The 26608-nt window shown below is 40.9% G+C and overlaps 1 protein-coding gene across 1 annotated transcript in view; it reads left to right on the top strand.

The window, feature by feature from the left end:
* Positions 1–26608, top strand: part of LOC137243847 (proteasome-associated protein ECM29 homolog) — a 47543-nt gene that overhangs the window by 16285 nt on the left and 4650 nt on the right. The window contains exons 12-19 of the mRNA XM_067772054.1: positions 31–401; positions 1937–2051; positions 2118–2807; positions 2884–2999; positions 3071–3415; positions 5513–5629; positions 5714–5854; positions 5923–6549. Of these exons, the coding sequence (XP_067628155.1) occupies positions 31–401; positions 1937–2051; positions 2118–2807; positions 2884–2999; positions 3071–3415; positions 5513–5629; positions 5714–5854; positions 5923–6549 (2522 nt within the window). The remainder of the gene's footprint in view (positions 1–30; positions 402–1936; positions 2052–2117; positions 2808–2883; positions 3000–3070; positions 3416–5512; positions 5630–5713; positions 5855–5922; positions 6550–26608) is intronic.

Raw genomic sequence — 26608 nt, forward strand, 5'->3', positions numbered from 1 at the left:
TATTACTCAGATCTTTCTTCCTTTTTCTAGCGGCCAAGAGTTCTACGAAGTTGTTAATTTATCATGACATCTGTACTTTGTTACGTAATGTTTCGGTACGTGCACGTGTACGCGAAGATTCGGCACGTTGTTTAGGCTATTTAGCTATTGGTGATGGTGAATATTTTACTCAACGTAATTTGGATAAGTTTTTAACAATTATCAAGACTCAAAAGGATGTTGCGTTGAATATTGCCATTTCGGAAGCTATGGTTGCCACCTTAAACGGTTATGACATAAATACCAGTGATGATTTTGCTACTCAACACAAAAGTAATCCGTATTGTAACGATGAAATGTTTGAGAAGTTTATGATGTCTTTGGTGCGTCTAGTGCCAGAACCCAATGTGCATTCGAGACAAGTGAGTTGAAATTACTTTCCTTAGATATGTTTTTGAAAAACAAAAAAAATCAGAAGTGTGATATTATGGTGGTAACTCTGTCCCTTCACGTCGAAGTAAAGAAACCTTTTTAACCCACCTATTCCTAAAAAAATAAATATGGACGTTCATAAAGCTCTTATAATTAGAAATTCGTATGGAAAGGTGATGTTAAAAGGCCTTATAACCCTTTTGTATCTTTTTCCTGCTACAACAACATCAATTCTTTAGTGTCGCAAGACGTAGTGATATGGACCAGCATGATTGAGGCGTCAAACAACCAGCTCCTCAGTTCACTGATTCTCGGATAGGTCGCAGTTGGCCAGGAAGGTTGGAGAATGGGTTTTTTATCAAGAGCTCGATGTAAGCCGCAAGTTTAAGTTGCCTGATGAATGCAGCGCATTCCAAATGGAGTTTGACGAAATCTGAGATGTCGAGGGGATATTAAAACCCTAAGCCCAACCGTGCTGCGAGGGTGGTATGGGAATACCTGACCTTGCCTGCGGTTAGGTATAACTATTTTAATATTACTATCATCTGGGTCACAGGACATGTCAATATACCTGGCAATAGTAACGCGCAGTTCCTAGCACACATAGGTACAACTGAATGCAGATGGCCGTAGGGAATACAGCCACCTGTATTCTGTTCTATAGATGGGCCTCGAGTTAGTTAAGCAAATGCTGGGCGGCCACTACCCTTTTGCAGGGAAGCGAGATCTTTTTGGTCGGAAGGGGATAGGAGGCAGTTTGCTAAGATTATTCGGTTCACCAATTCTTATATATCAATGGCTGTTATGGTTTTCACGGGTCACGGGTACGTTTCGACATACTGGCAAACTCCTCTTGCTGCAGCTGCATGAATAATGACGAGATTTATGAGCAATGTGTTCGACAAAAAGGCTGCCCTCATTGGCTACACTCTCCTAAACGGTCTGAAGGGTGGTCGACTGGTGTCTTTTATTTTCAAATTAATTGCCCATCCTAATCCTTTTTGGGTCAAGCTGGAATATACATACTGACGCAAGCTCAAAGATACTTCCTGGAGAAGTTCGTTCCTTACACTATGAGTGCAAAGTCTAACCGATGTCATGGCCAACAGCCAATTATAAAGCTCATATGCTTCTTTTTCAGTTCCTTCATCAACAACCACTTCATTAGTCACCATATATGTCAACGTCGCTTTTTTCTATATTCTGTTGCCAATTCACCTTCTGTAAAGTGTAAGGGCACAGTTCCCTAGAATAGGGCTAAGATACAAATTCAAACAACAAAGACCTTGCGACTTCGCCTGACACTACCATAGTCTTCACGACTTTCACACACTGCGTAGACTGACTAACTTAATAAGGTGCTGTAACTTTAACTGGATCCTCTTATCATTGTTGGCAGCCTTGGACTATTGTTTTGATTTTTGTTTGCATTTTTGTCAACTTACCCCATCTGTAAAAAACATTAATCTATTCTTCATATACAGACGTATATTACATTAATTTCGATACTTCTTCGTTTTCTTAGGCAACCGCTGTTTGGTTACTGGCTTTGGTTAAAAACTGCAACCACCGACCCGCTGTGCTTAAAAATAAGGAAATTTTACAATTTGCATTTACTGAGCTGCTTTCCGATGATAGCGGTATGTTTGGAAATATTTCGAAAATAAAAAGTATATGAAAAAAATTTAAATAATCCGCTTTTTTAGAATTCGTGCAAGATGTAGCTTCACGTGGCTTAGGCTTAGTATATTCGCTATCTGACTCTAGTGGCCAAAACGATCTAGCCAACTCGCTGTTGGATCAGTTAATTGGTGGTAAACGGCAAGTTAATAAAGTTAGTGACGATACCGAGCTTTTTGCCGAAGGCATGCTAGGAAAAACTCCCACAGGTGGTAACATCACAACTTACAAAGAGCTTTGTGCACTGGCCTCCGATCTAAATCAACCGGAGATGGTCTATCAATTTATGCAGCTGGCCAATCATAATGCAGCCTGGACTAGTAAATTGGGAGCAGCCTTTGGTTTGAAGTCTATTGGCGCCGACTCTAAAGCTAAAATGCAACCATACCTTGGCAAGATTATACCACGGCTTTATCGCTACAAATATGACCCGACACCAAAAATACAAAATTCAATGATATCCATTTGGGATTCAGTGGTGAGTGACCCGAAGGAGGCTGTTGAAAAATACTATTGGGAGATTTTGCGAGAAATTCTTGATAATTTAACATTCACCGAGTGGCGCGTACGTATTGCTTGTTGTTTGGCAGTGCGTGATTTGTTGAAGCGTCCGAATGGTTTGCGTTTACGTAGCGACGAAAAGAAACTCGATGCTATTAGACAAAGTAAAGATGGAAATGAGACTGGTAAAATTGTAGGCACAGCTATGGAAGTGGGTAAGTGCAACATACTTTAAATACATACTACAATACGAAGATTTTTCAATAAATATTTTTTTGCATACAATTACAGATGAGATACCTGAGCCAGAATTGCAGGAGCTGTGGGCACAATTGTTTCGCGTAATGGATGACATCCATGAAGGTACGCGTAGGGCAGCACAAGGCTCCGTCATGTTCCTGAGCAAAGTATGTACTTTCTTGTTATCAATTCATGCATTTTAATTGTATGCACTAAATTTTAATATTACTCTTCTTAGCTCTGCGTTTCGGCTGCTTCGTCTGATCACGGAAAGTCTGGTTTAGCTGTCGCCTCTTCAATTTTACCTCTACTTCTACAAACTGGCGTAACGCATACTGTAGCCGATATACGTAAAGTCAGCATTCGTACTATATCTGAAATGATTGATTCTTCGGGCTCCTTAATTGCTCCACATTTACCAATGCTAATACCTTGTCTGCTGAAAGCAACTGGCGAGGTGGAAAGTTCTAAGCTATCATATTTGTCAACACGATTGGGTGCCGATAATGAGGCGCAAGAAGCAGTTGATACTGTACGCGCTGAAGCAGCCAAATCGCATCATACAATGGAATCAATAGCGAAGGTGAGAAAATTGAGTAGCTAGGAAATTAAGATAAACAAGTAAGGAAGGCTACGTTCGGGTTGTGGTTGTTGTTGTTGTAGCGATAAGGTTGCTCCCCGAAGGCTTTGGGAGTGTTATCGATGTGATGGTCCTTTGCCGGATACAGATCCGGTACGCTCCGGTACCACAGCACCATTCCCGTGCTAGCCTGACCATCTCGGGAACGATTTATGTGGCCACATTAAACCTTCAGGCCATTCCTTCCCTCCCCACCCCCAAGTTCCACGAGGAGCTTGGGGTCGCCAGAGCCTCGTCTGTTAGTGTTCGGGTGTAACTGAACATTACATACTCAGCTGAGAGCTTTGGAGACAAAAAAAGGGAAAATCACCATTGTAGGAAAGTGAACCTAGGGGAACCCTGGAATGTGTTTGTATGATATGGGTATCAAATGGACGGTATTAAAGAGTATTTTAAAATGGAGTGGGCCATAGTTCTATAGGTGGACGCCATTTCGGGATATCGCCATAAAGGAGGACCAGGGGTGACTCTAGAATGCGTTTGTACGATATGGGTATCAATTGAAAGGTGTTAATGAGGGTTTTAAAAGGGAGTGGCCCTTAGGTTTATATGTGAAGGCGTTTTTGAGATACCGACCAAAATGTGGACCAGGGTGACCCAGAACATCATCTGTCGGGTACCGATAATTTATTTATATATGTAATACCACGAACAGTATTCCTGCCAAGATTCCAAGGGCTTTTGATTTCGCTATGCATAACTTTTTGATTTTCTTCTACTTAATATGGTAGGTGTCACACCCATTTTACAGAGTTTTTTCTAAACTTATATTTTGCGTCAATAAACCAATCCAATTACCATGTTTCATCCCCTTTTTCATGTTGCGTATAGAATTATGGCATATTTTTCATTTTTCGTAATTTTCGATATCGAAAAATTGGGCGTGGGCATAGTCGTATGTCGGCCATTTTTTATACCAAGATAAAGTGAGTTCAGATAAGTACGTGAACTAAGTTTAGTAAAGATATATCGATTTTGGCTCAAGTTATCGTGTTACTGGTCGAGCGGAAGGACAGGCGGCCGGCTGTTGATAAAAACTGGGCGTGGCTTCAACCGATTTCGCCCAATTTAACAGAAAACAGTTATCGTCATAGAATCTATGCCCCTACAAAATTTCACAAGGATTGGTAATTTTTTGTTGGACTTATGGCATTAAAAGTATTCTAGACAAATTAAATGAAAAAAGGCGGAGCCACGCCCATTTTGAAATTTTTTTTTTTGTCTTTTGTTGCACCATATCATTACTATGGTGGCGTGTTCGTCACCCGATTTGAGCACACGTATAGTAATAGGACTAACGTTCCTGCCAAATTTCATCATGATATCTTGAACGACTGCCAAATTACAGCTTGGAAAACTTTTAAATGACCTTCTTTTAAAAGTGGGCGGTGCCACGCCCATTGTCCAAAATTTTACTAATTTTATATTCTGTTTCATAAGGTCAACCCACCTACCAAGTTTCATCGCTTTATCCGTCTTTGGTAATGAATTAGCGCACTTTTTCGGTTTTTCGAAATTTTCGATATCGAAAAAGTGGGCGTGGTTATGGTCCGATTTCGTTCATTTTAAATATCGATCTGAGATGAGTGGCCAGGAACCTACATACCAAATTTCATTAAGATACCTCAAAATTTACTCAAGTAAACGTGTTAACGGACAGACGGACGGACGGACGGACATGGCTCAATCAAATTTTTTTTCGATACTGATGATTTTGATATATGGAAGTCTATATCTATCTCGATTCCTTTATACATGCACAACCAACCGTTATCCAATCAAAGTTAATATACTCTGTGTGCAACGCACGCTGAGTATAAAAAGAATTAAAGAAAAATGACAACCAGCGGACCCTACCGACTATTCTGGCCGAACTATGATTCCTCTACCATTCCCACTTCTACCACTCCACTCCTCTCAATACAGGTATAAAATACACTCCCACCCAAAACCTCATATGTCACCTTACCAACTCCATTTTCATGAATGCTTCCAGAGATATGCAGTACTGAAAATGACCGCTTCTTTATCTATTTTCAGTGCATGCATTATATTGACTACAAAGTACTTGAGGAGATGACGCCCAGTGTGCTGGAGTTGATCAAAACGAATATTATATTGGGAACAAAAATAGCATGTGCTCACTTCGTATGCTTGGTAAGCTTACTGAATTCACAAATGAACTATTAAATTTCAAACAAAAAAAAAATATATATATATATATATATATATATATTCCAGGTAAGCATTCGTGTTGGACAGGAAATGTCACCACTTGTAGGTAAATATCTCGCCGCTTGCTTTGTGGGCTTGAAAGATCATAATGCGACTGTACGAAAATATTATGCCAATACTGTGGGTCATTTAGTTGGAATAGCAAAGGTATTATAATTTTCAAAATCTGTGCTTTGTTTTAACTAATATTTCTTATATGTTCTGCTTATACATAGGAAAAGTCAATTAAGAATTTGTTTGTTAAACTAGATGAATTGTACATGGAAAACTCTTCAAATCGTTCTGTTGCACTCACAATTCAAGCGATTAATAAACGTCACAATGACTTGTTAAAAGACTACCTAGATGATGTGTTACCGTTAGTGTTCTTTGCCAAACACGAAGAACCTAACGATGAAAATAAATCAAATATTGAGCTATGGAAAGAATTATGGAATGAGATAAGTCCCGGTGATGCTGGTATACGCATGAATTTAAATTTGATTGTACCTAAATTGGAAAAGTGTTTGGATGAAGCAAGTTGGCTACGGAAGACACAAGCAGGCAATGCTATACATACAATTGCTATGCGTTTGAGTGGCACAATTGAGGAGGGTGATCGTTTACGTTTGATTAATTTATTGCTAATTGAATTGCAAGGACGCACTTTTAAAGGTAAGGAACGCTTGTTACAAGCATTGGCAGCATTGTGCAAAGGGCTCGATCGTCATCATGAGATTACTGTTCGTATTGTGGATGCAGCGATGCGTGAATGTCGCAAAGAAGAGCCACAATATCGTACAATGGCTCTGCAAGCTTTGGGTGATATTTTGGAAGAGCTAGAAGCGGATCGTTTTGAAGAGGTAGGGTAATTTATATATACACTTTTTTGTTTTATTAGGTTAACTGGCTTAAAATAGCATAAGAAGGTATTATGCAGCCTTTCAAGATAAAAATAATGACAAATCCGATGTCAAATAACCAAGTTACAGTAAAAAAATTCGGCTGTACAACAATATATGCTATACACGTAAGCATTTGGTGAAATTTGAAGCTTCTAGCTGTTACAATGGGGCTGAAATTGCAAAAAAATATATATATACTAGCATACCCGGCAGACGTTGTTCTGCCCTAAATTTGGCCTATCTGCATACATTTTAATAAGCTTTTTTCGTCTAACTCTGCCCAACCCCTCTACATTTTTTTCTAATCTTTTTATTCACTCCTCCCTCCGTCTTTTTCGCTTCATCTCCATCTTCGTCTCATTCTATCTCTTTCCCAGTCTCCTCTCTTTTCTCTTCTCTCAAGTTTTTCTCCTTCTTCTTCTTCTCATATTGCCAGTCCCAGAGGGTGGTATGTTTTTTGTTCCAGTCCCACTCCGAGTCTCAGTCTCAGTCCCAGTCCTAGTCCTAACCCGCTTCCAAGTCCGTCTCTGGTATACTTCCCGGAAAAAAGCATCGTAAATACTAATATAGGCAAATCTATATACGAAATTTCAGGCAAATCGAATAGGCCGTATGTTAATAGGTATGTGGGTATTATTAATTCTTGTCTTTATTTCGGCTTCGCATGCATATTTATCAGTTTTGCCAGGTTGATCCGACTAAATCGAATATCACAATGAACTTTAGAGCTCTCAGCAACAGCTTTCATTTAATATCCATAATACACACACATTCTAGGGGTATCCGGGTCCATGTTTTGGCCTATATCTCGAGACCGTAGTCACCCAGCGGTGTAAAACTTACTCTGTACTAAAGCATACATCAACAGCTTCAATTTGATACCCATAATGTAAAAACACATTCTAAGTGTATCCGGGTCCACGTTTTGGGCTATATCTCGAGACCCTAGCCTCCCAGTTGTATGAAAATTATCCTGTACTATAGTACTCACCAGCAGCTTTCATTTCATATCCATATTGTATACACACATTCTAGGGGTACCCGGCTCCACGTTTTGGACTATATCTGACCCTAGCCTCCCAGTTGTATGAAAATTATCCTGTACTATAGCACTCACCAGCAGCTTTCATTTCATATCCATATTGTATATACACATTCTAGGGGTACCCGGGTCCACGTTTTCGACCATATCTCGAGACCCTGGCCTCCCAGTTGTATGAAAATTATCCTGTACTATAGCACTCACCAACAGCTTTCATTTGATATCCATATTGTATTTATTTATTTATTTATTTATTATTTAAAGTCGACGACAAACTATGGTCGACTGCATAATATAAAAGATATATAAATATACAACTCAAAAGATAAAATTTAAGATATATCGAGATTTCAACAATGTTATATTACAAACAAAGAAATATTAATGAACATTACTATTTAATTTCAAAATATAATAATAATAAGAAATATGAGTAGAAATAAGATCTTATGCCGAAATCTTATACTGGCGGAATGCATCAGATTCCGCTCAGCATGATACCGGAATGCAGTGGATTCCAATCTCCCTGTTGGAATGCAACAAGATTCCAATCAGCATGTCATGGGAATCCGGCAGTGCTAAGAGTAGTGTAATGAGGATACGCCATCACAAGGCATAAAAAAGTAACATGACCTGTGTTGTTGGAATGCACCGGATTCCAATCAGCTCGATGCCTGACCCATAAGATTATACTGCCGGAATGCATACGATTCCGGTCAGTGACTCATGAAAAAGCATGTTTTTTACGTTGTTGGAATGCACCAGATTCCAATCAACACAGTACTGTCTTGTTCCTTCTTAATGATACATGTTGATAAATGTTCCTCCATCCTTAAGCGAAATAGTTCCTGTTTTTTATCGAAGGAATAAAATGCCGGCAAATTAAATTAGCTTGTATCTCTTAAATTAGATAATAGGCAAGTATTGCATTACGTATAGTGGCAAAAGTACATTCAAGACTGATGCAGCTATACAAGTCATTGTAGTGCGCGCACCAGATAAGAAGAGGATTATTTTTAGCAAAGTTTCGTCGACAAAGGGGTAAATAGAAAGGAAAGTAGTGTCTGGATACTCTAGGGGGAACCGCAAAAAACAAGCGGCTGAGGAGGTATAAACACATTTTAGGGGTACCCGGGTCGACGTTTTGGGCTATATCTCGAGACCCTAGCCTCCCAGTTGTATGAAAATTATGCTGTACTATAGCACTCACCAACAGCTTTCATTTGATATCCATATTGTATAAACACATTCTAGGGGTACCCGGGTCCACGTTTTGGACTATATCTCACCCTAGCCTCCCAGTTGTATGAAAATTATCCTGTACTATAGCACTCACCAGCAGCTTTCATTTCATATCCATATTGTATACATACATTCTAGGGGTACCCGGGTCCACGTTTTGGACTATATCTCACCCTAGCCTCCCAGTTGTATGAAAATTATCCTGTACTATAGCACTCACCAGCAGCTTTCATTTCATATCCATATTGTACAAACACATTCTAGGGGTACCCGGGTCCACGTTTTGGGCTATATCTCGAGACCCTAGCCTCCCAGTTGTATGAGAATTATCCTGTACTATATCTGATATCCATATTATATAAACACGTTCTAGGGGTACCCGGGTCCACGTTTTGCACTATATCTCGAGACCCTAGCCTCCCAGTTGTATGAAAATTATCCTGTACTATAGCACTCACCAACAGCTTTCATTTGATATCCATATTGTATAAACACATTCTAGGAGTACCCGGGTCCACGTTTTGGACTATATCTCGAGACCCTAGCCTCCCAGTTGTATGAAAAATATCCTGTACTATAGCACTCACCAACAGCTTTCATTTGATATCCACATTGTATAAACACATTCTAGGGGTACCCGGGTCCACGTTTTGGGCGAGACCCTAGCCTCCCAGTTGTATGAAAATTATGCTGTACTATAGCACTCAGCAACAGCTTTAATTTGATATCCATATTGTATAAACACATTCTAGGGGTACCCGGGTCCACGTTTTGGACTATATCTCGAGACCCTAGCCTCCCAGTTGTATGAAAATTATCCTGTACTATAGCACTCACCAACAGCTTTCATTTGATATCCATATTGTATAAACACATTCTAGGGGTACCCGGGTCCACGTTTTGGACTATATCTCGAGACCCTAGCCTCCCAGTTGTATGAAAATTATCCTGTACTATAGCACTCACCAACAGCTTTCATTTGATATCCATATTGTATAAACACATTCTAGGGGTACCCGGGTCCACGTTTTGGACTATATCTCGAGACCCTAGCCTCCCAGTTGTCTGAAAATTATCCTGTACTATAGCACTCACCAACAGCTTTCATTTGATATCCATATTGTATAAACACATTCTAGGGGTACCCGGGTCCACGTTTTGGACTATATCTCGAGACCCTGGCCTCCCAGTTGTATGAAAATTATCCTGTACTATAACACTCACCAACAGCTTTCATTTGATATCCATATTGTATAAACACATTCTAGGGGTACCCGGGTCCACGTTTGGACTATATCTCGAGACCCTAGCTTCCCAGTTGTATGAAGATTATCCTGTACTATAGCACTCACCAACAGCTCTAATTTGATATCCATATTGTATAAACACATTCTAGGGGTTCTCGGGTCCACGTTTTGGGCTATATCTCGAGACCCTAGCCTCCCAGTTGTATGAAAATTATCCTGTACTATAGCACTCATCAACAGCTTTCATTTGATACCCATATTATTTTCGACTCTAGGTTGACCTTTTCCAACCATGTAGACCATGTGGTGTCGAAGTCTTTTTCTATGATTGGTTTTATACGCAGAAACACTGTGGATTTTGTTGACCCACTTACTCTCAAAGCGCTGTACATATCTTTAGTGCGTAGTCAATTAGACTATTGCTGTATAATTTGGAACCCTTACTATCAAAATCTTACTTCTATAATTGAAAAGGTGCAAAGGGTGTTCACTAGAATGGCTTTGCGTCCTCTGTCGTGGCCTGATGGGCTTCCAAACTATATTGGCAGACGCAAGTTGCTAGGTCTACAAAGTTTGGAAGAGAGAAGGTCTTATTTTTCTATTATTTTTGTGTATAATGTGATGAATTCTAGAATCAACTGTGAACTCATTTCTAATTTAATACATGTTCACTCATCAAGTCTTAATTTAAGGACAACTCGTTTATTCGATGTAACTTTTCACGCAACCAACTATGGTTTCAATGAGCCACTCACAAGATGCGTTCGAATATGCAATTCGTATGCTAAAAATTTGAATTTCAGTTTAGAGATAAGTAGATTTAAGACTAGTCTCTTTATACTTTTTAATTAATGAGTCTGTTAGAACTATTCGGTAGACAATAATAAATAAATAAATAAATAAATATTGTATAAACACATTCTAGGGGTACCTCGGTCCACGCTTTGGGCTATATCTCGAGACCCTAGCCTTCCAGTTGTATGAAAATTATCCTGTACTATAGCACTCATCAACAGCTTTCATTTAATATCCATATTGTATAAACACATTCTAGGGGTACCCGGGTCCACGTTTTGGACTATATCCCGAGACCCTAGCCTCACAAGTGTATGAGAATTATCCTGTACTATAGCACTCATCAACAGCTTTCATTTGATATCCACATTGTATAAACACATTCTAGGGGTACCCGGGTCCACGTTTTGGGCGAGACCCTAGCCTCCCAGTTGTATGAAAATTATCCTGTACTATAGCACTCATCAACAGCTTTTATTTGATATCCATACTGTATAAACACATTCTAGGGGTACCTGGGTCCACGCTTTGGGCTATATATCGAGACCCTAGCCTTCCAGTTGTATGAAAATTATCCTGTACTATAGCACTCACCAACAGCTTTCATTTGATATCCATATTGTATAAACACATTCTAGGGGTACCCGGGTCCACGTTTGGACTATATCTCGAGACCCTAGCCTCCCAGTTGTATGAAGATTATCCTGTACTATAGCACTCACCAACAGCTTTCATTTGATATCCATATTGTATAAACACATTCTAGGGGTACTCGGGTCCACGTTTTGGTCTATATCTCGAAACCCTAGCCTCCCAGTTGTAGGAGAATTATCCTGTACTATAGCACTCACCAACAGCTTTCATTTGATATCCATATTGTATAAACACGTTCTAGGGGTACCCGGGTCCACGTTTTGGACTATATCTCGAGACCCTAGCCTCCCAGTTGTATGAAAATTATCCTGTACTATAGCACTCACCAACAGCTTTCATTTGATATCCATATTGTATAAACACATTCTAGGAGTACCCGGGTCCACGTTTTGGACTATATCTCGAGACCCTAGCCTCCCAGTTGTATGAAAAATATCCTGTACTATAGCACTCACCAACAGCTTTCATTTGATATCCACATTGTATAAACACATTCTAGGGGTACCCGGGTCCACGTTTTGGGCGAGACCCTAGCCTCCCAGTTGTTCGAAAATTATGCTGTACTATAGCACTCAGCAACAGCTTTCATTTGATATCCATATTGTATAAACACATTCTAGGGGTACCCGGGTCCAATTTTTGGACTATATCTCGAGACCCTAGCCTCCCAGTTGTCTGAAAATTATCCTGTACTATAGCACTCACCAACAGCTTTCATTTGATATCCATATTGTATAAACACATTCTAGGGGTACCCGGGTCCACGTTTTGGACTATATCTCGAGACCCTAGCCTCCCAGTTGTATGAAAATTATCCTGTACTATAGCACTCACCAACAGCTTTCATTTGATATCCATATTGTCAAAACACATTCTAGGTGTACCCGGGTCCACGTTTGGACTATATCTCGAGACCCTAGCCTCCCAGTTGTATGAAGATTATCCTGTACTATAGCACTCACCAACAGCTTTCATTTGATATCCATATTGTATAAACACATTCTAGGGGTACTCGGGTCCACGTTTTGGGCTATATCTCGAGACCCTAGCCTCCCAGTTGTATGAAAATTATCCTGTACTATAGCACTCATCAACAGCTTTCATTTGATATCCATATTGTATAAACACATTCTAGGGGTACCTCGGTCCACGCTTTGGGCTATATTTCGAGACCCTAGCCTCCCAGTTGTATGAAAATTATCCTGTACTATAGCACTCATCAACAGCTTTCATTTAATATCCATATTGTATAAACACATTCTAGGGGTACCCGGGTCCACGTTTTGGACTATATCTCGAGACCCTAGCCTCACAAGTGTATGAGAATTATCCTGTACTATAGCACTCATCAACAGCTTTTATTTGATATCCACATTGTATAAACACATTCTAGGGGTACCCGGGTCCTCGTTTTGGGCGAGACCCTAGCCTCCCAGTTGTATGAAAATTATGCTGTACTATAGCACTCATCAACAGCTTTTATTTGATATCCATACTGTATAAACACATTCTAGGGGTACCTGGGTCCACGCTTTGGGCTATATCTCGAGACCCTAGCCTCCCAGTTGTATGAAAATTATCCTGTACTATAGCACTCACCAACAGCTTTCATTTGATATCCATATTGTATAAACACATTCTAGGGGTACCTGGGTCCACGCTTTGGGCTATATCTCGAGACCCTAGCCTCCCAGTTGTATGAAAATTATCCTGTACTATAGCACTCATCAACAGCTTTCATTTGATATCTATATTGTATAAACACATTCCAGGGGTACCCGGGTCCACGTTTTGGGCTATATCTCGAGACCTTAGCCTCCCAGTTGTATGAAAATTATCCTGTACTATAGCATCAACAATTTTCATTTGATATCCATATTGTATAAACACATTCTAAGGGTACCCGGGTCCACGTTTTGGGCTATATCTCGAGAACCTAGCCTCCCAGTTGTATGAAAATTATCCTGTACTATAGCACTCATCAACAGCTTTCATTTGATATCTATATTGTATAAACACATTCTAGGGGTACCCGGGTCCACGTTTTGGGCTATATCTCGAGACCCTAGCCTCCCAGTTGTATGAGAATTATCCTGTACTATAGCACTCATCAACAGCTTTCATTTGATATCCATATTGTATAAACACATTCTAGGGGTACCCGGGTCCACGTTTTGGCCTATATCTCGAGACCCTAGCCTCCCAGTTGTATGAAAATTATCCTGTACCATAGCACTCATCAACAGCTTTCATTTGATATCCATATTGTATAAACACATTCTAGGGGTACCCGGGTCAACGTTTTGGACTATATCTCGAGACCCTAGCCTCCCAGTTGTCTGAAAATTATCCTGTACTATAGCACTCACCAACAGCTTTCATTTGATATCCATATTGTATAAACACATTCTGGGGGCATCCGGGTCCACGTTTTGGACTATATCTCGAGACCATAGCCTCCCAGTTGTATGAAAATTATCCTGTACTAAAGAACTCACCAACAGCTTTCATTTGATATCTATATTTTATAAACACATTCTAGGGGTACCCGGGTCCACGTTTTGGACTATATCTGGAGACCCTAGCCTCCCAGTTGTATGAAAATTATCCTGTACTATAGCACTCACCAACAGCTTTCATTTGATATCCATATTGTATAAACACATTCTAGGGGTACCCGGGTCCACGTTTGGACTATATCTCGAGACCCTAGCCTCCCAGTTGTATGAAGATTATCCTGTACTATAGCACTCACCAACAGCTTTCATTTCATATCCATATTGTATAAACACATTCTAGGGGTACTCGGGTCCACGTTTTGGGCTATATCTCGAGACCCTAGCCTCCCAGTTGTATGAAAATTATCCTGTACTATAGCACTCATCAACAGCTTTCATTTGATATCCATATAAACACATTCTAGGGGTACCTCGGTCCACGCTTTGGGCTATATCTCGAGACCCTAGCCTCCCAGTTGTATGAAAATTATCCTGTACTATAGCACTCACCAACAGCTTTCATTTGATATCCATATTGTATAAACACATTCTAGGAGTACCCGGGTCCACGTTTTGGACTATATATCGAGACCCTAGCCTCCCAGTTGTATGAAAATTATCCTGTACTATAGCACTCATCAACAGCTTTCATTTAATATCCATATTGTATAAACACATTCTAGGGGTACCCGGGTCCACGTTTTGGACTATATCTCGAGACTCTAGCCTCACAAGTGTATGAGAATTATCCTGTACTATAGCACTCATCAACAGCTTTCATTTGATATCCACATTGTATAAACACATTCTAGGGGTACCCGGGTCCACGTTTTGGGCGAGACCCTAGCCTCCCAGTTGTATGAAAATTATCCTGTACTATAGCACTCATCAACAGCTTTTATTTGATATCCATACTGTATAAACACATTCTAGGGGTACCTGGGTCCACGCTTTGGGCTATATCTCGAGACCCTAGCCTTCCAGTTGTATGAAAATTATCCTGTACTATAGCACTCACCAACAGCTTTCATTTGATATCCATATTGTATAAACACATTCTAGGGGTACCCGGGTCCACGTTTTGGACTATATCTCGAGACCCTAGCCTCCCAGTTGTATGAAAATTATCCTGTACTATAGCACTCACCAACAGCTTTCATTTGATATCCATATTGTATAAACACATTCTAGGGGTACCCGGGTCCACGTTTGGACTATATCTCGAGACCCTAGCCTCCCAGTTGTATGAAGATTATCCTGTACTATAGCACTCACCAACAGCTTTCATTTGATATCCATATTGTATAAACACATTCTAGGGGTACTAGGGTCCACGTTTTGGGCTATATCTCGAGACCCTAGCCTCCCAGTTGTATGAGAATTATCCTGTACTATAGCACTCACCAACAGCTTTCATTTGATATCCATATTGTATAAACACGTTCTAGGGGTACCCGGGTCCACGTTTTGGACTATATCTCGAGACCCTAGCCTCCCAGTTGTATGAAAAGTATCCTGTACTATAGCACTCACCAACAGCTTTCATTTGATATCCATATTGTATAAACACATTCTAGGAGTACCCGGGTCTACGTTTTGGACTATATCTCGAGACCCTAGCCTCCCAGTTGTATGAAAAATATCCTGTACTATAGCACTCACCAACAGCTTTCATTTGATATCCACATTGTATAAACACATTCTAGGGGTACCCGGGTCCACGTTTTGGGCTAGACCCTAGCCTCCCAGTTGTATGAAAATTATGCTGTACTATAGCACTCAGCAACAGCTTTGATTTGATATCCATATTGTATAAACACATTCTAGGGGTACCCGGGTCCACGTTTTGGACTATATCTCGAGACCCTAGCCTCCCAGTTGTCTGAAAATTATCCTGTACTATAGCACTCACCAACAGCTTTCATTTGATATCCATATTGTATAAACACATTCTAGGGGTACCCGGGTCCACGTTTTGGACTATATCTCGAGACCCTAGCCTCCCAGTTGTATGAAAATTATCCTGTACTATAGCACTCACCAACAGCTTTCATTTGATATCCATATTGTATAAACACATTCTAGGGGTACCCGGGTCCACGTTTGGACTATATCTCGAGACCCTAGCCTCCCAGTTGTATGAAGATTATCCTGTACTATAGCATTCACCAACAGCTTTCATTTGATATCCATATTGTATAAACACATTCTAGGGGTACTCGGGTCCACGTTTTGGGCTATATCTCGAGACCCAGCCTCCCAGTTGTATGAAAATTATCCTATACTATAGCACTCACCAACAGCTTTCATTTGATATCCATATTGTATAAACACATTCTAGGGGTACTCGGGTCCACGTTTTGGGCTATATCTCGAGACCCAGCCTCCCAGTTGTATGAAAATTATCCTATACTATAGCACTCACCAACAGCTTTCATTTGATATCCATATTGTATAAACACATTCTAGGGGTACTAGGGTCCACGTTTTGGGCTATATCTCGAGACCCTAGCCTCCCAGTTGTATGAGAATTATCCTGTACTATAGCACTCACCAACAGCTTTCATTTGATATCCATATTGTATAAACACGTTCTAGGGGTACCCGGGTCCACGTTTTGGACTATATCTCGAGACCCTAGCCTCCCAGTTGTATGAAAAGTATCCTGTACTATAGCACTCACCAACAGCTTTCATTTCATATCCATATTGTATAAACACATTCTAGGGGTACTCGGGTCCACGTTTTGGGCTATATCTCGAGACCCTAGCCTCCCAATTGTATGAAAATTATCCTGTACTATAGCACTCATCAACAGCTTTCATTTGATATCCATATAAACACATTCTAGGGGTACCTCGGTCCACGCTTTGGGCTATATCTCGAGACCCTAGCCTCCCAGTTGTATGAAAATTATCCTGTACTATAGCACTCACCAACAGCTTTCATTTGATATCCATATTGTATAAACACATTCTAGGAGTACCCGGGTCCACGTTTTGGACTATATATCGAGACCCTAGCCTCCCAGTTGTATGAAAATTATCCTGTACTATAGCACTCATCAACAGCTTTCATTTAATATCCATATTGTATAAACACATTCTAGGGGTACCCGGGTCCACGTTTTGGACTATATCTCGAGACCCTAGCCTCCCAGTTGTATGAAAATTATCCTGTACTATAGCACTCACCAACAGCTTTCATTTGATATCCATATTGTATAAACACATTCTAGGGGTACCCGGGTCCACGTTTGGACTATATCTCGAGACCCTAGCCTCCCAGTTGTATGAAGATTATCCTGTACTATAGCATTCACCAACAGCTTTCATTTGATATCCATATTGTATAAACACATTCTAGGGGTACCCGGGTCCACGTTTTGGACTATATCTCGAGACCCTAGCCTCACAAGTGTATGAGAATTATCCTGTACTATAGCACTCATCAACAGCTTTTATTTGATATCCACATTGTATAAACACATTCTAGGGGTACCCGGGTCCTCGTTTTGGGCGAGACCCTAGCCTCCCAGTTGTATGAAAATTATGCTGTACTATAGCACTCATCAACAGCTTTTATTTGATATACATATTGTATAAACACATTCTAGGGGCACCCGGGTCCACGTTTTGGACTATATCTCGAGACCCTAGCCTCCCAGTTGTATGAAAATTATCCTGTACTATAGCACTCACCAACAGCTTTCATTTGATATCCATATTGTATAAACACATTCTAGGGGTACCCGGGTCCACGTTTTGGCCTATATATCGAGACCCTAGCCTCCCAGTTGTATGAAAATTATCCTGTACTATAGCACTCATCAACAGCTTTCATTTGATATCCATATTGTATAAACACATTCTAGGGGTACCCGGGTCAACGTTTTGGACTATATCTCGAGACCCTAGCCTCCCAGTTGTCTGAAAATTATCCTGTACTATAGCACTCACCAACAGCTTTCATTTGATATCCATATTGTATAAACACATTCTAGGGGCACCCGGGTCCACGTTTTGGACTATATCTCGAGACCCTAGCCTCCCAGTTGTATGAATATTATCCTGTCTGTACTATAGCACTCACCAACAGCTTTCATTTGATATCCATATTGTATAAACACATTCTAGGCGTACCCGGGTCCACGTTTTGGACTAAATCTCGAGACCCTAGCCTCCCAGTTGTATGAAAATTATCCTGTACTATAGCACTCACCAACAGCTTTCATTTGATATCCATATTGTATAAACACATTCTAGGGGTACCCGGGTCCACGTTTTGGACTATATCTCGAGACCCTAGCCTCCCAGTTGTATGAAAATTATCCTGTACTATAGCACTCACCAACAGCTTTCATTTGATATCCATATTGTATAAACACATTCTAGGGGTACCCGGGTCCACGTTTTGGACTATATCTCGAGACCCTAGCCTCACAGTTGTATGAAAATTATCCTGTACTATAGCACTCACCAACAGCTTTCATTTGATATCCATATTGTATAAACACATTCTAGGGGTACCCGGGTCCACGTTTTGGACTATATATCGAGACCCAGCCTCCCAGTTGTCTGAAAATTATCCTGTACTATAGCACTCACCAACAGCTTTCATTTGATATCCATATTGTATAAACACATTCTAGGGGTACCCGGGTCCACGTTTTGGACTATATCTCGAGACCCTAGCCTCCCAGTTGTATGAAAATTATCCTGTACTATAGCACTCACCAACAGCTTTCATTTGATATCCATATTGTATAAACACATTCTAGGGGCACCCGGGTCCACGTTTTGGACTATATCTCGAGACCCTAGCCTCCCAGTTGTATGAAAATTATCCTGTACTATAGCACTCACCAACAACTTTCATTTGATATCCATATTGTATAAACACATTCTAGGAGTACCCGGGTCCACGTTTTGGACTATATCTCGAGACCCTAGCCTCCCAGTTGTATGAAAATTATCCTGTACTATAGCACTCACCAACAGCTTTCATTTGATATCTATATTTTATAAACACATTCTAGGGGTACCCGGGTCCACGTTTTGGACTATATCTCGAGACCCTAGCCTCCCAGTTGTATGAAAATTATCCTGTACTATAGCACTCACCAACAGCTTTCATTTGATATCCATATTGTATAAACACATTCTAGGGGTACCCGGGTCCACGTTTGGACTATATCTCGAGACCCTAGGCTCCCAGTTGTATGAAGATTATCCTGTACTATAGCACTCACCAACAGCTTTCATTTCATATCCATATTGTATAAACACATTCTAGGGGTACTCGGGTCCACGTTTTGGGCTATATCTCGAGACCCTAGCCTCCCAGTTGTATGAAAATTATCCTGTACTATAGCACTCATCAACAGCTTTCATTTGATATCCATATAAACACATTCTAGGGGTACCTCGGTCCACGCTTTGGGCTATATCTCGAGACCCTAGCCTCCCAGTTGTATGAAAATTATCCTGTACTATAGCACTCACCAACAGCTTTCATTTGATATCCATATTGTATAAACACATTCTAGGAGTACCCGGGTCCACGTTTTGGACTATATATCGAGACCCTAGCCTCCCAGTTGTATGAAAATTATCCTGTACTATAGCACTCATCAACAGCTTTCATTTAATATCCATATTGTATAAACACATTCTAGGGGTACCCGGGTCCACGTTTTGGACTATATATCGAGACCCTAGCCTCACAAGTGTATGAGAATTATCCTGTACTATAGCACTCATCAACAGCTTTCATTTGATATCCACATTGTATAAACACATTCTAGGGGTACCCGGGTCCACGTTTTGGGCGATACCCTAGCCTCCCAGTTGTATGAAAATTATCCTGTACTATAGCACTCATCAACAGCTTTTATTTGATATCCATACTGTATAAACACATTCTAGGGGTACCTGGGTCCACGCTTTGGGCTATATCTCGAGACCCTAGCCTTCCAGTTGTATGAAAATTATCCTGTACTATAGCACTCACCAACAGCTTTCATTTGATATCCATATTGTATAAACACATTCTAGGGGTACCCGGGTTCACGTTTTGGACTATATCTCGAGACCCTAGCCTCCCAGTTGTATGAAAATTATCCTGTACTATAGCACTCACCAACAGCTTTCATTTGATATCCATATTGTATAAACACATTCTAGGGGTACCCGGGTCCACGTTTGGACTATATCTCGAGACCCTAGCCTCCCAGTTGTATGAAGATTATCCTGTACTATAGCACTCACCAACAGCTTTCATTTGATATCCATATTGTATAAACACATTCTAGGGGTACTCGGGTCCACGTTTTGGGCTATATCTCGAGACCCTAGCCTCCCAGTTGTATGAGAATTATCCTGTATTATAGCACTCACCAACAGCTTTCATTTGATATCCATATTGTATAAACACGTTGTAGGGGTACCCGGGTCCACGTTTTGGACTATATCTCGAGACCCTAGCCTCCCAGTTGTATGAAAAGTATCCTGTACTATAGCACTCACCAACGGCTTTCATTTGATATCCATATTGTATAAACACATTCTAGGAGTACCCGGGTCCACGTTTTGGACTATATCTCGAGACCCTAGCCTCCCAGTTGTATGAAAAATATCCTGTACAATAGCACTCACCAACAGCTTTCATTTGATATCCACATTGTATAAACACATTCTAGGGGTAGCCGGGTCCACGTTTTGGGCGAGACCCTAGCCTCCCAGTTGTATGAAAATTATGCTGTACTATAGCACTCAGCAACAGCTTTGATTTGATATCGATATTGTATAAACACATTCTAGGGGTACCCGGGTCCACGTTTTGGACTATATCTCGAGACCCTAGCCTCCCAGTTGTCTGAAAATTATCCTGTACTATAGCACTCACCAACAGCTTTCATTTGATATCCATATTGCATAAACACATTCTAGGGGTACCCGGGTCCACGTTTGGATTATATCTCGAGACCCTAGCCTCCCAGTTGTATGAAGATTATCCTGTACTATAGCACTCACCAACTGCTTTCATTTGATATCCATATTGTATAAACACATTCTAGGGGTACTCGGGTCCACGTTTTGGGCTATATCTCGAGACCCAGTCTCCCAGTTGTATGAAAATTATCCTGTACTATAGCACTCATCAACAGCTTTCATTTGATATCCATATTGTATAAACACATTCTAGGGGTACCTCGGTCCACGCTTTGGGCTATATCTCGAGACCCTAGCCTCCCAGTTGTATGGAAATTATCCTGTACTATAGCACTCATCAACAGCTTTCATTTAATATCCATATTGTATAAACACATTCTAGGGGTACCCGGGTCCACGTTTTGGACTATATCTCGAGACCCTAGCCTCCCAGTTGTATGAAAATTATCCTGTACTATAGCACTCACCAACAGCTTTCATTTGATATCCATATTGTATAAACACATTCTAGGGGTACCCGGGTCTACGTTTTGGACTATATCTCGAGACCCTAGCCTCCCAGTTGTATGAAAATTATTCTTTACTATAGCACTCACCAACAGCTTTCATTTGATATCCATATTGTATAAACACATTCTAGGGGTACCCGGGTCCACGTTTTGGACTATATCTCGAGACCCTAGCCTCCCAGTTGTCTGAAAATTATCCTGTACTATAGCACTCACCAACAGCTTTCATTTGATATCCATATTGTATAAACACATTCTAGGGGTACCCGGGTCCACGTTTTGGACTATATCTCGAGACCCTAGCCTCCCAGTTGTATGAAAATTATCCTGTACTATAGCACTCACCAACAGCTTTCATTTGATATCCATATTGTATAAACACATTCTAGGGGTACCCGGGTCCACGTTTTGGACTATATCTCGAGACCCTAGCCTCCCAGTTGTCTGAAAATTATCCTGTACTATAGCACTCACCAACAGCTTTCATTTGATATCCATATTGTATAAACACATTCTAGGGGCACCCGGGTCCACGTTTTGGACTATATCTCGAGACCCTAGCCTCCCAGTTGTATGAAAATTATCCTGTACTATAGCACCCACCAACAGCTTTCATTTGATATCCATATTGTATAAACACATTCTAGGGGTACCCGGGTCCACGTTTTGGACTATATCTCGAGACCCTAGCCTCCCAGTTGTATGAAAATTATCCTGTACTATAGCACTCACCAACAGCTTTCATTTGATATCCATATTGTATAAACACATTCTAGGGGTACCCGGGTCCACGTTTTGGACTATATCTCGAGACCCTAGCCTCCCAGTTGTATGAAAATTATTCTTTACTATAGTCCACGTTTTGGACTATATCTCGAGACCCTAGCCTCCCAGTTGTATGAAAATTATCCTGTACTATAGCACTCACCAACAGCTTTCATTTGATATCCGTATTGTATAAACACATTCTAGGGGCACCCGGGTCCACGTTTTGGACTATATCTCGAGACCCTAGCCTCCCAGTTGTATGAAAATTATCCTGTACTATAGATCTCACCAACAGCTTTCTTTTGATATCCATATTGTATAAACACATTCTAGGGGTACCCGGGTCCACGTTTTGGACTATATCTCGAGACCCTAGCCTCCCAGTTGTATGAAGATTATCCTGTACTATAGCACTCACCAACAGCTTTCATTTGATATCCATATTGTATAAACACATTCTAAGGGTACTCGGGTCCACGTTTTGGGCTATATCTCGAGACCCTAGCCTCCCAGTTGTATGAAAATTATCCTGTACTATAGCACTCATCATCAGCTTTCATTTGATATCCATATAAACACATTCTAGGGGTACCTCGGTCCACGCTTTGGGCTATATCTCGAGACCCTAGCCTCCCAGTTGTATGAAAATTATCCTGTAATATAGCACTCACCAACAGCTTTCATTTGATATCCATATTGTATAAACACATTCTAGGAGTACCCGGGTCCACGTTTTGGACTATATCTCGAGACCCTAGCCTCCCAGTTGTATGAAAAATATCCTGTACTATAGCACTCACCAACAGCTTTCATTTGATAACCACATTGTATAAACACATTCTAGGGGTACCCGGGTCCACGTTTTGGGCGAGACCCTAGCCTCCCAGTTGTATGAAAATTATGCTGTACTATAGCACTCAGCAACAGCTTTCATTTGATATCCATATTGTATAAACACATTCTAGGGGCACCCGGGTCCACGTTTTGGACTATATCTCGAGACCCTAGCCTCCCAGTTGTATGAAAATTATCCTGTACTATAGCACTCACCAACAGCTTTCATTTGATATCCATATTGTATAAACACATTCTAGGGGTACCCGGGTCCACGTTTTGGACTATATCTCGAGACCCTAGCCTCCCAGTTGTATGAAAATTATCCTGTACTATAGCACTCACCAACAGCTTTCATTTGATATCCATATTGTATAAACACATTCTAGGGGTACCCGGGTCCACGTTTTGGACTATATCTCGAGACCCTAGCCTCCCAGTTGTATGAAAATTATCCTGTACTATAGCACTCACGAACAGCTTTCATTTGATATCCATATTGTATAAACACATTCTAGGGGTACCCGGGTCCACGTTTGGACTATATCTCGAGACCGTAGCCTCCCAGTTGTATGAAGATTATCCTGTACTATAGCACTCACCAACAGCTTTAATTTGATATCCATATTGTATAAACACATTCTAGGGGTACTCGGGTCCACGTTTTGGGCTATATCTCGAGACCCTAACCTCCCAGTTGTATGAAAATTATCCTGTACTATAGCACTCATCAACAGATTTCATTTGATACCCATATTGTATAAACACATTCTAGGGGTACCTCGGTCCACGCTTTGGGCTATATCTCGAGACCCTAGCCTCCGAGTTGTATGAAAATTATCCTGTACTATAGCACTCATCAACAGCTTTCATTTAATATCCATATTGTATAAACACATTCTAGGGGTACCCGGGTCCACGTTTTGGACTATATCTCGAGACCCTAGCCTCACAAGTGTATGAGAATTATCCTGTACTATAGCACTCATCAACAGCTTTCATTTGATATCCACATTGTATAAACACATTCTAGGGGTACCTGGGTCCACGTTTTGGGCGAGACCCTAGCCTCCCAGTTGTATGAAAATTATCCTGTACTATAGCACTCATCAACAGCTTTTATTTGATATCCATACTGTATAAACACATTTTAGGGGTACCTGGGTCCACGCTTTGGGCTATATCTCGAGACCCTAGCCTCCCAGTTGTATGAAAATTATCCTGTACTATAGCACTCACCAACAGCTTTCATTTGATATCCATATTGTATAAACACATTCTAGGGGTACCTGGGTCCACGTTTTGGACTATATCTCGAGACCCTAGCCTCCCAGTTGTATGAAAATTATCCTGTACTATAGCACTCACCAACAGCTTTCATTTGATATCCATATTGTATAAACACATTCTAGGGGTACCCGGATCCACGTTTGGACTATATCTCGAGACCCTAGCCTCCCAGTTGTATGAAGATTATCCTGTACTATAGCACTCACCAACAGCTTTCATTTGATATCCATATTGTATAAACACATTCTAGGGGTACTCGGGTCCACGTTTTGGGCTATATCTCGAGACCCTAGCCTCCCAGTTGTATGAGAATTATCCTGTACTATAGCACTCACCAACAGCTTTCATTTGATATCCATATTGTACAAACACGTTCTAGGGGTACCCGGGTCCACGTTTTGGACTATATCTCGAGACCCTAGCCTCCCAGTTGTATGAAAATTATCCTGTACTATAGCACTCACCAACAGCTTTCATTTGATATCCATATTGTATAAACACATTCTAGGAGTACCCGGGTCCACGTTTTGGACTATATCTCGAGACCCTAGCCTCCCAGTTGTATGAAAAATATCCTGTACTATAGCACTCACCAACAGCTTTCATTTGATATCCACATTGTATAAACACATTCTAGGGGTACCCGGGTCCACGTTTTGGGCGAGACCCTAGCCTCCCAGTTGAATGAAAATTATGCTGTACTATAGCACTCAGCAACAGCTTTCATTTGATATCCATATTGTATAAACACATTCTAGGGGTACCCTGGTCCACGTTTTGGACTATATCTCGAGACCCTAGCCTCCCAGTTGTCTGAAAATTATCCTGTACTAAAGCACTCACCAACAGTTTTCATTTGATATCCATATTGTATAAACACATTCTAGGGGTACCCGGGTCCACGTTTTGGACTATATCTCGAGACCCTAGCCTCCCAGTTGTATGAAAATTATCCTGTACTATAGCACTCACCAACAGCTTTCATTTGATATCCATATTGTATAAACACATTCTAGGGGTACCCGGGTCCACGTTTGGACTATATCTCGAGCCCCTAGCCTCCCAGTTGTATGAAGATTATCCTGTACTATAGCACTCACCAACAGCTTTCATTTGATATCCATATTGTATAAACACATTCTAGGAGTACCCGGGTCCACGTTTTGGACTATATCTCGAGACCCTAGCCTCCCAGTTGTATGAAAAATATCCGGTACTATAGCACTCACCAACAGCTTTCATTTGATATCCACATTGTGTAAACACATTCTAGGGGTACCCGGGTCCACGTTTTGGGCGAGACCCTAGCCTCCCAGTTGTATGAAAATTATGCTGTACTATAGCACTCAGCAACAGCTTTCATTTGATATCCATATTGTATAAACACATTCTAGGGGTACCCGGGTCCACGTTTTGGACTATATCTCGAGACCCTAGCCTCCCAGTTGTCTGAAAATTATCCTGTACTATAGCACTCACCAACAGCTTTCATTTGATATCCATATTGTATAAACACCTTCTAGGGGTACCCGGGTCCACGTTTTGGACTATATCTCGAGACCCTAGCCTCCCAGTTGTATGAAAATTATCCTGTACTATAGCACTCACCAACAGCTTTCATTTGATATCCATATTGTATAAACACATTCTAGGGGTACCCGGGTCCACGTTTGGACTATATCTCGAGACCCTAGCCTCCCAGTTGTATGAAGATTATCCTGTACTATAGCACTCACCAACAGCTTTCATTTGATATCCATATTGTATAAACACATTCTAGGGGTACTCGGGTCCACGTTTTGGGCTATATCTCGAGACCCTAGCCTCCCAGTTGTATGAAAATTATCCTGTACTATAGCACTCATCAACAGCTTTCATTTGATATCCATATTGTATAAACACATTCTAGGGGTACCTCGGTCCACGCTTTGGGCTATATTTCGAGACCCTAGCCTCCCAGTTGTATGAAAATTATCCTGTACTATAGCACTCATCAACAGCTTTCATTTAATATCCATATTGTATAAACACATTCTAGGGGTACCCGGGTCCACGTTTTGGACTATATCTCGAGACCCTAGCCTCACAAGTGTATGAGAATTATCCTGTACTATAGCACTCATCAACAGCTTTTATTTGATATCCACATTGTATAAACACATTCTAGGGGTACCCGGGTCCTCGT

This window comes from Eurosta solidaginis, chromosome 3 (genome assembly GCF_040869045.1).
Source record: "Eurosta solidaginis isolate ZX-2024a chromosome 3, ASM4086904v1, whole genome shotgun sequence".
NCBI lineage: Eukaryota > Metazoa > Arthropoda > Insecta > Diptera > Tephritidae > Eurosta > Eurosta solidaginis.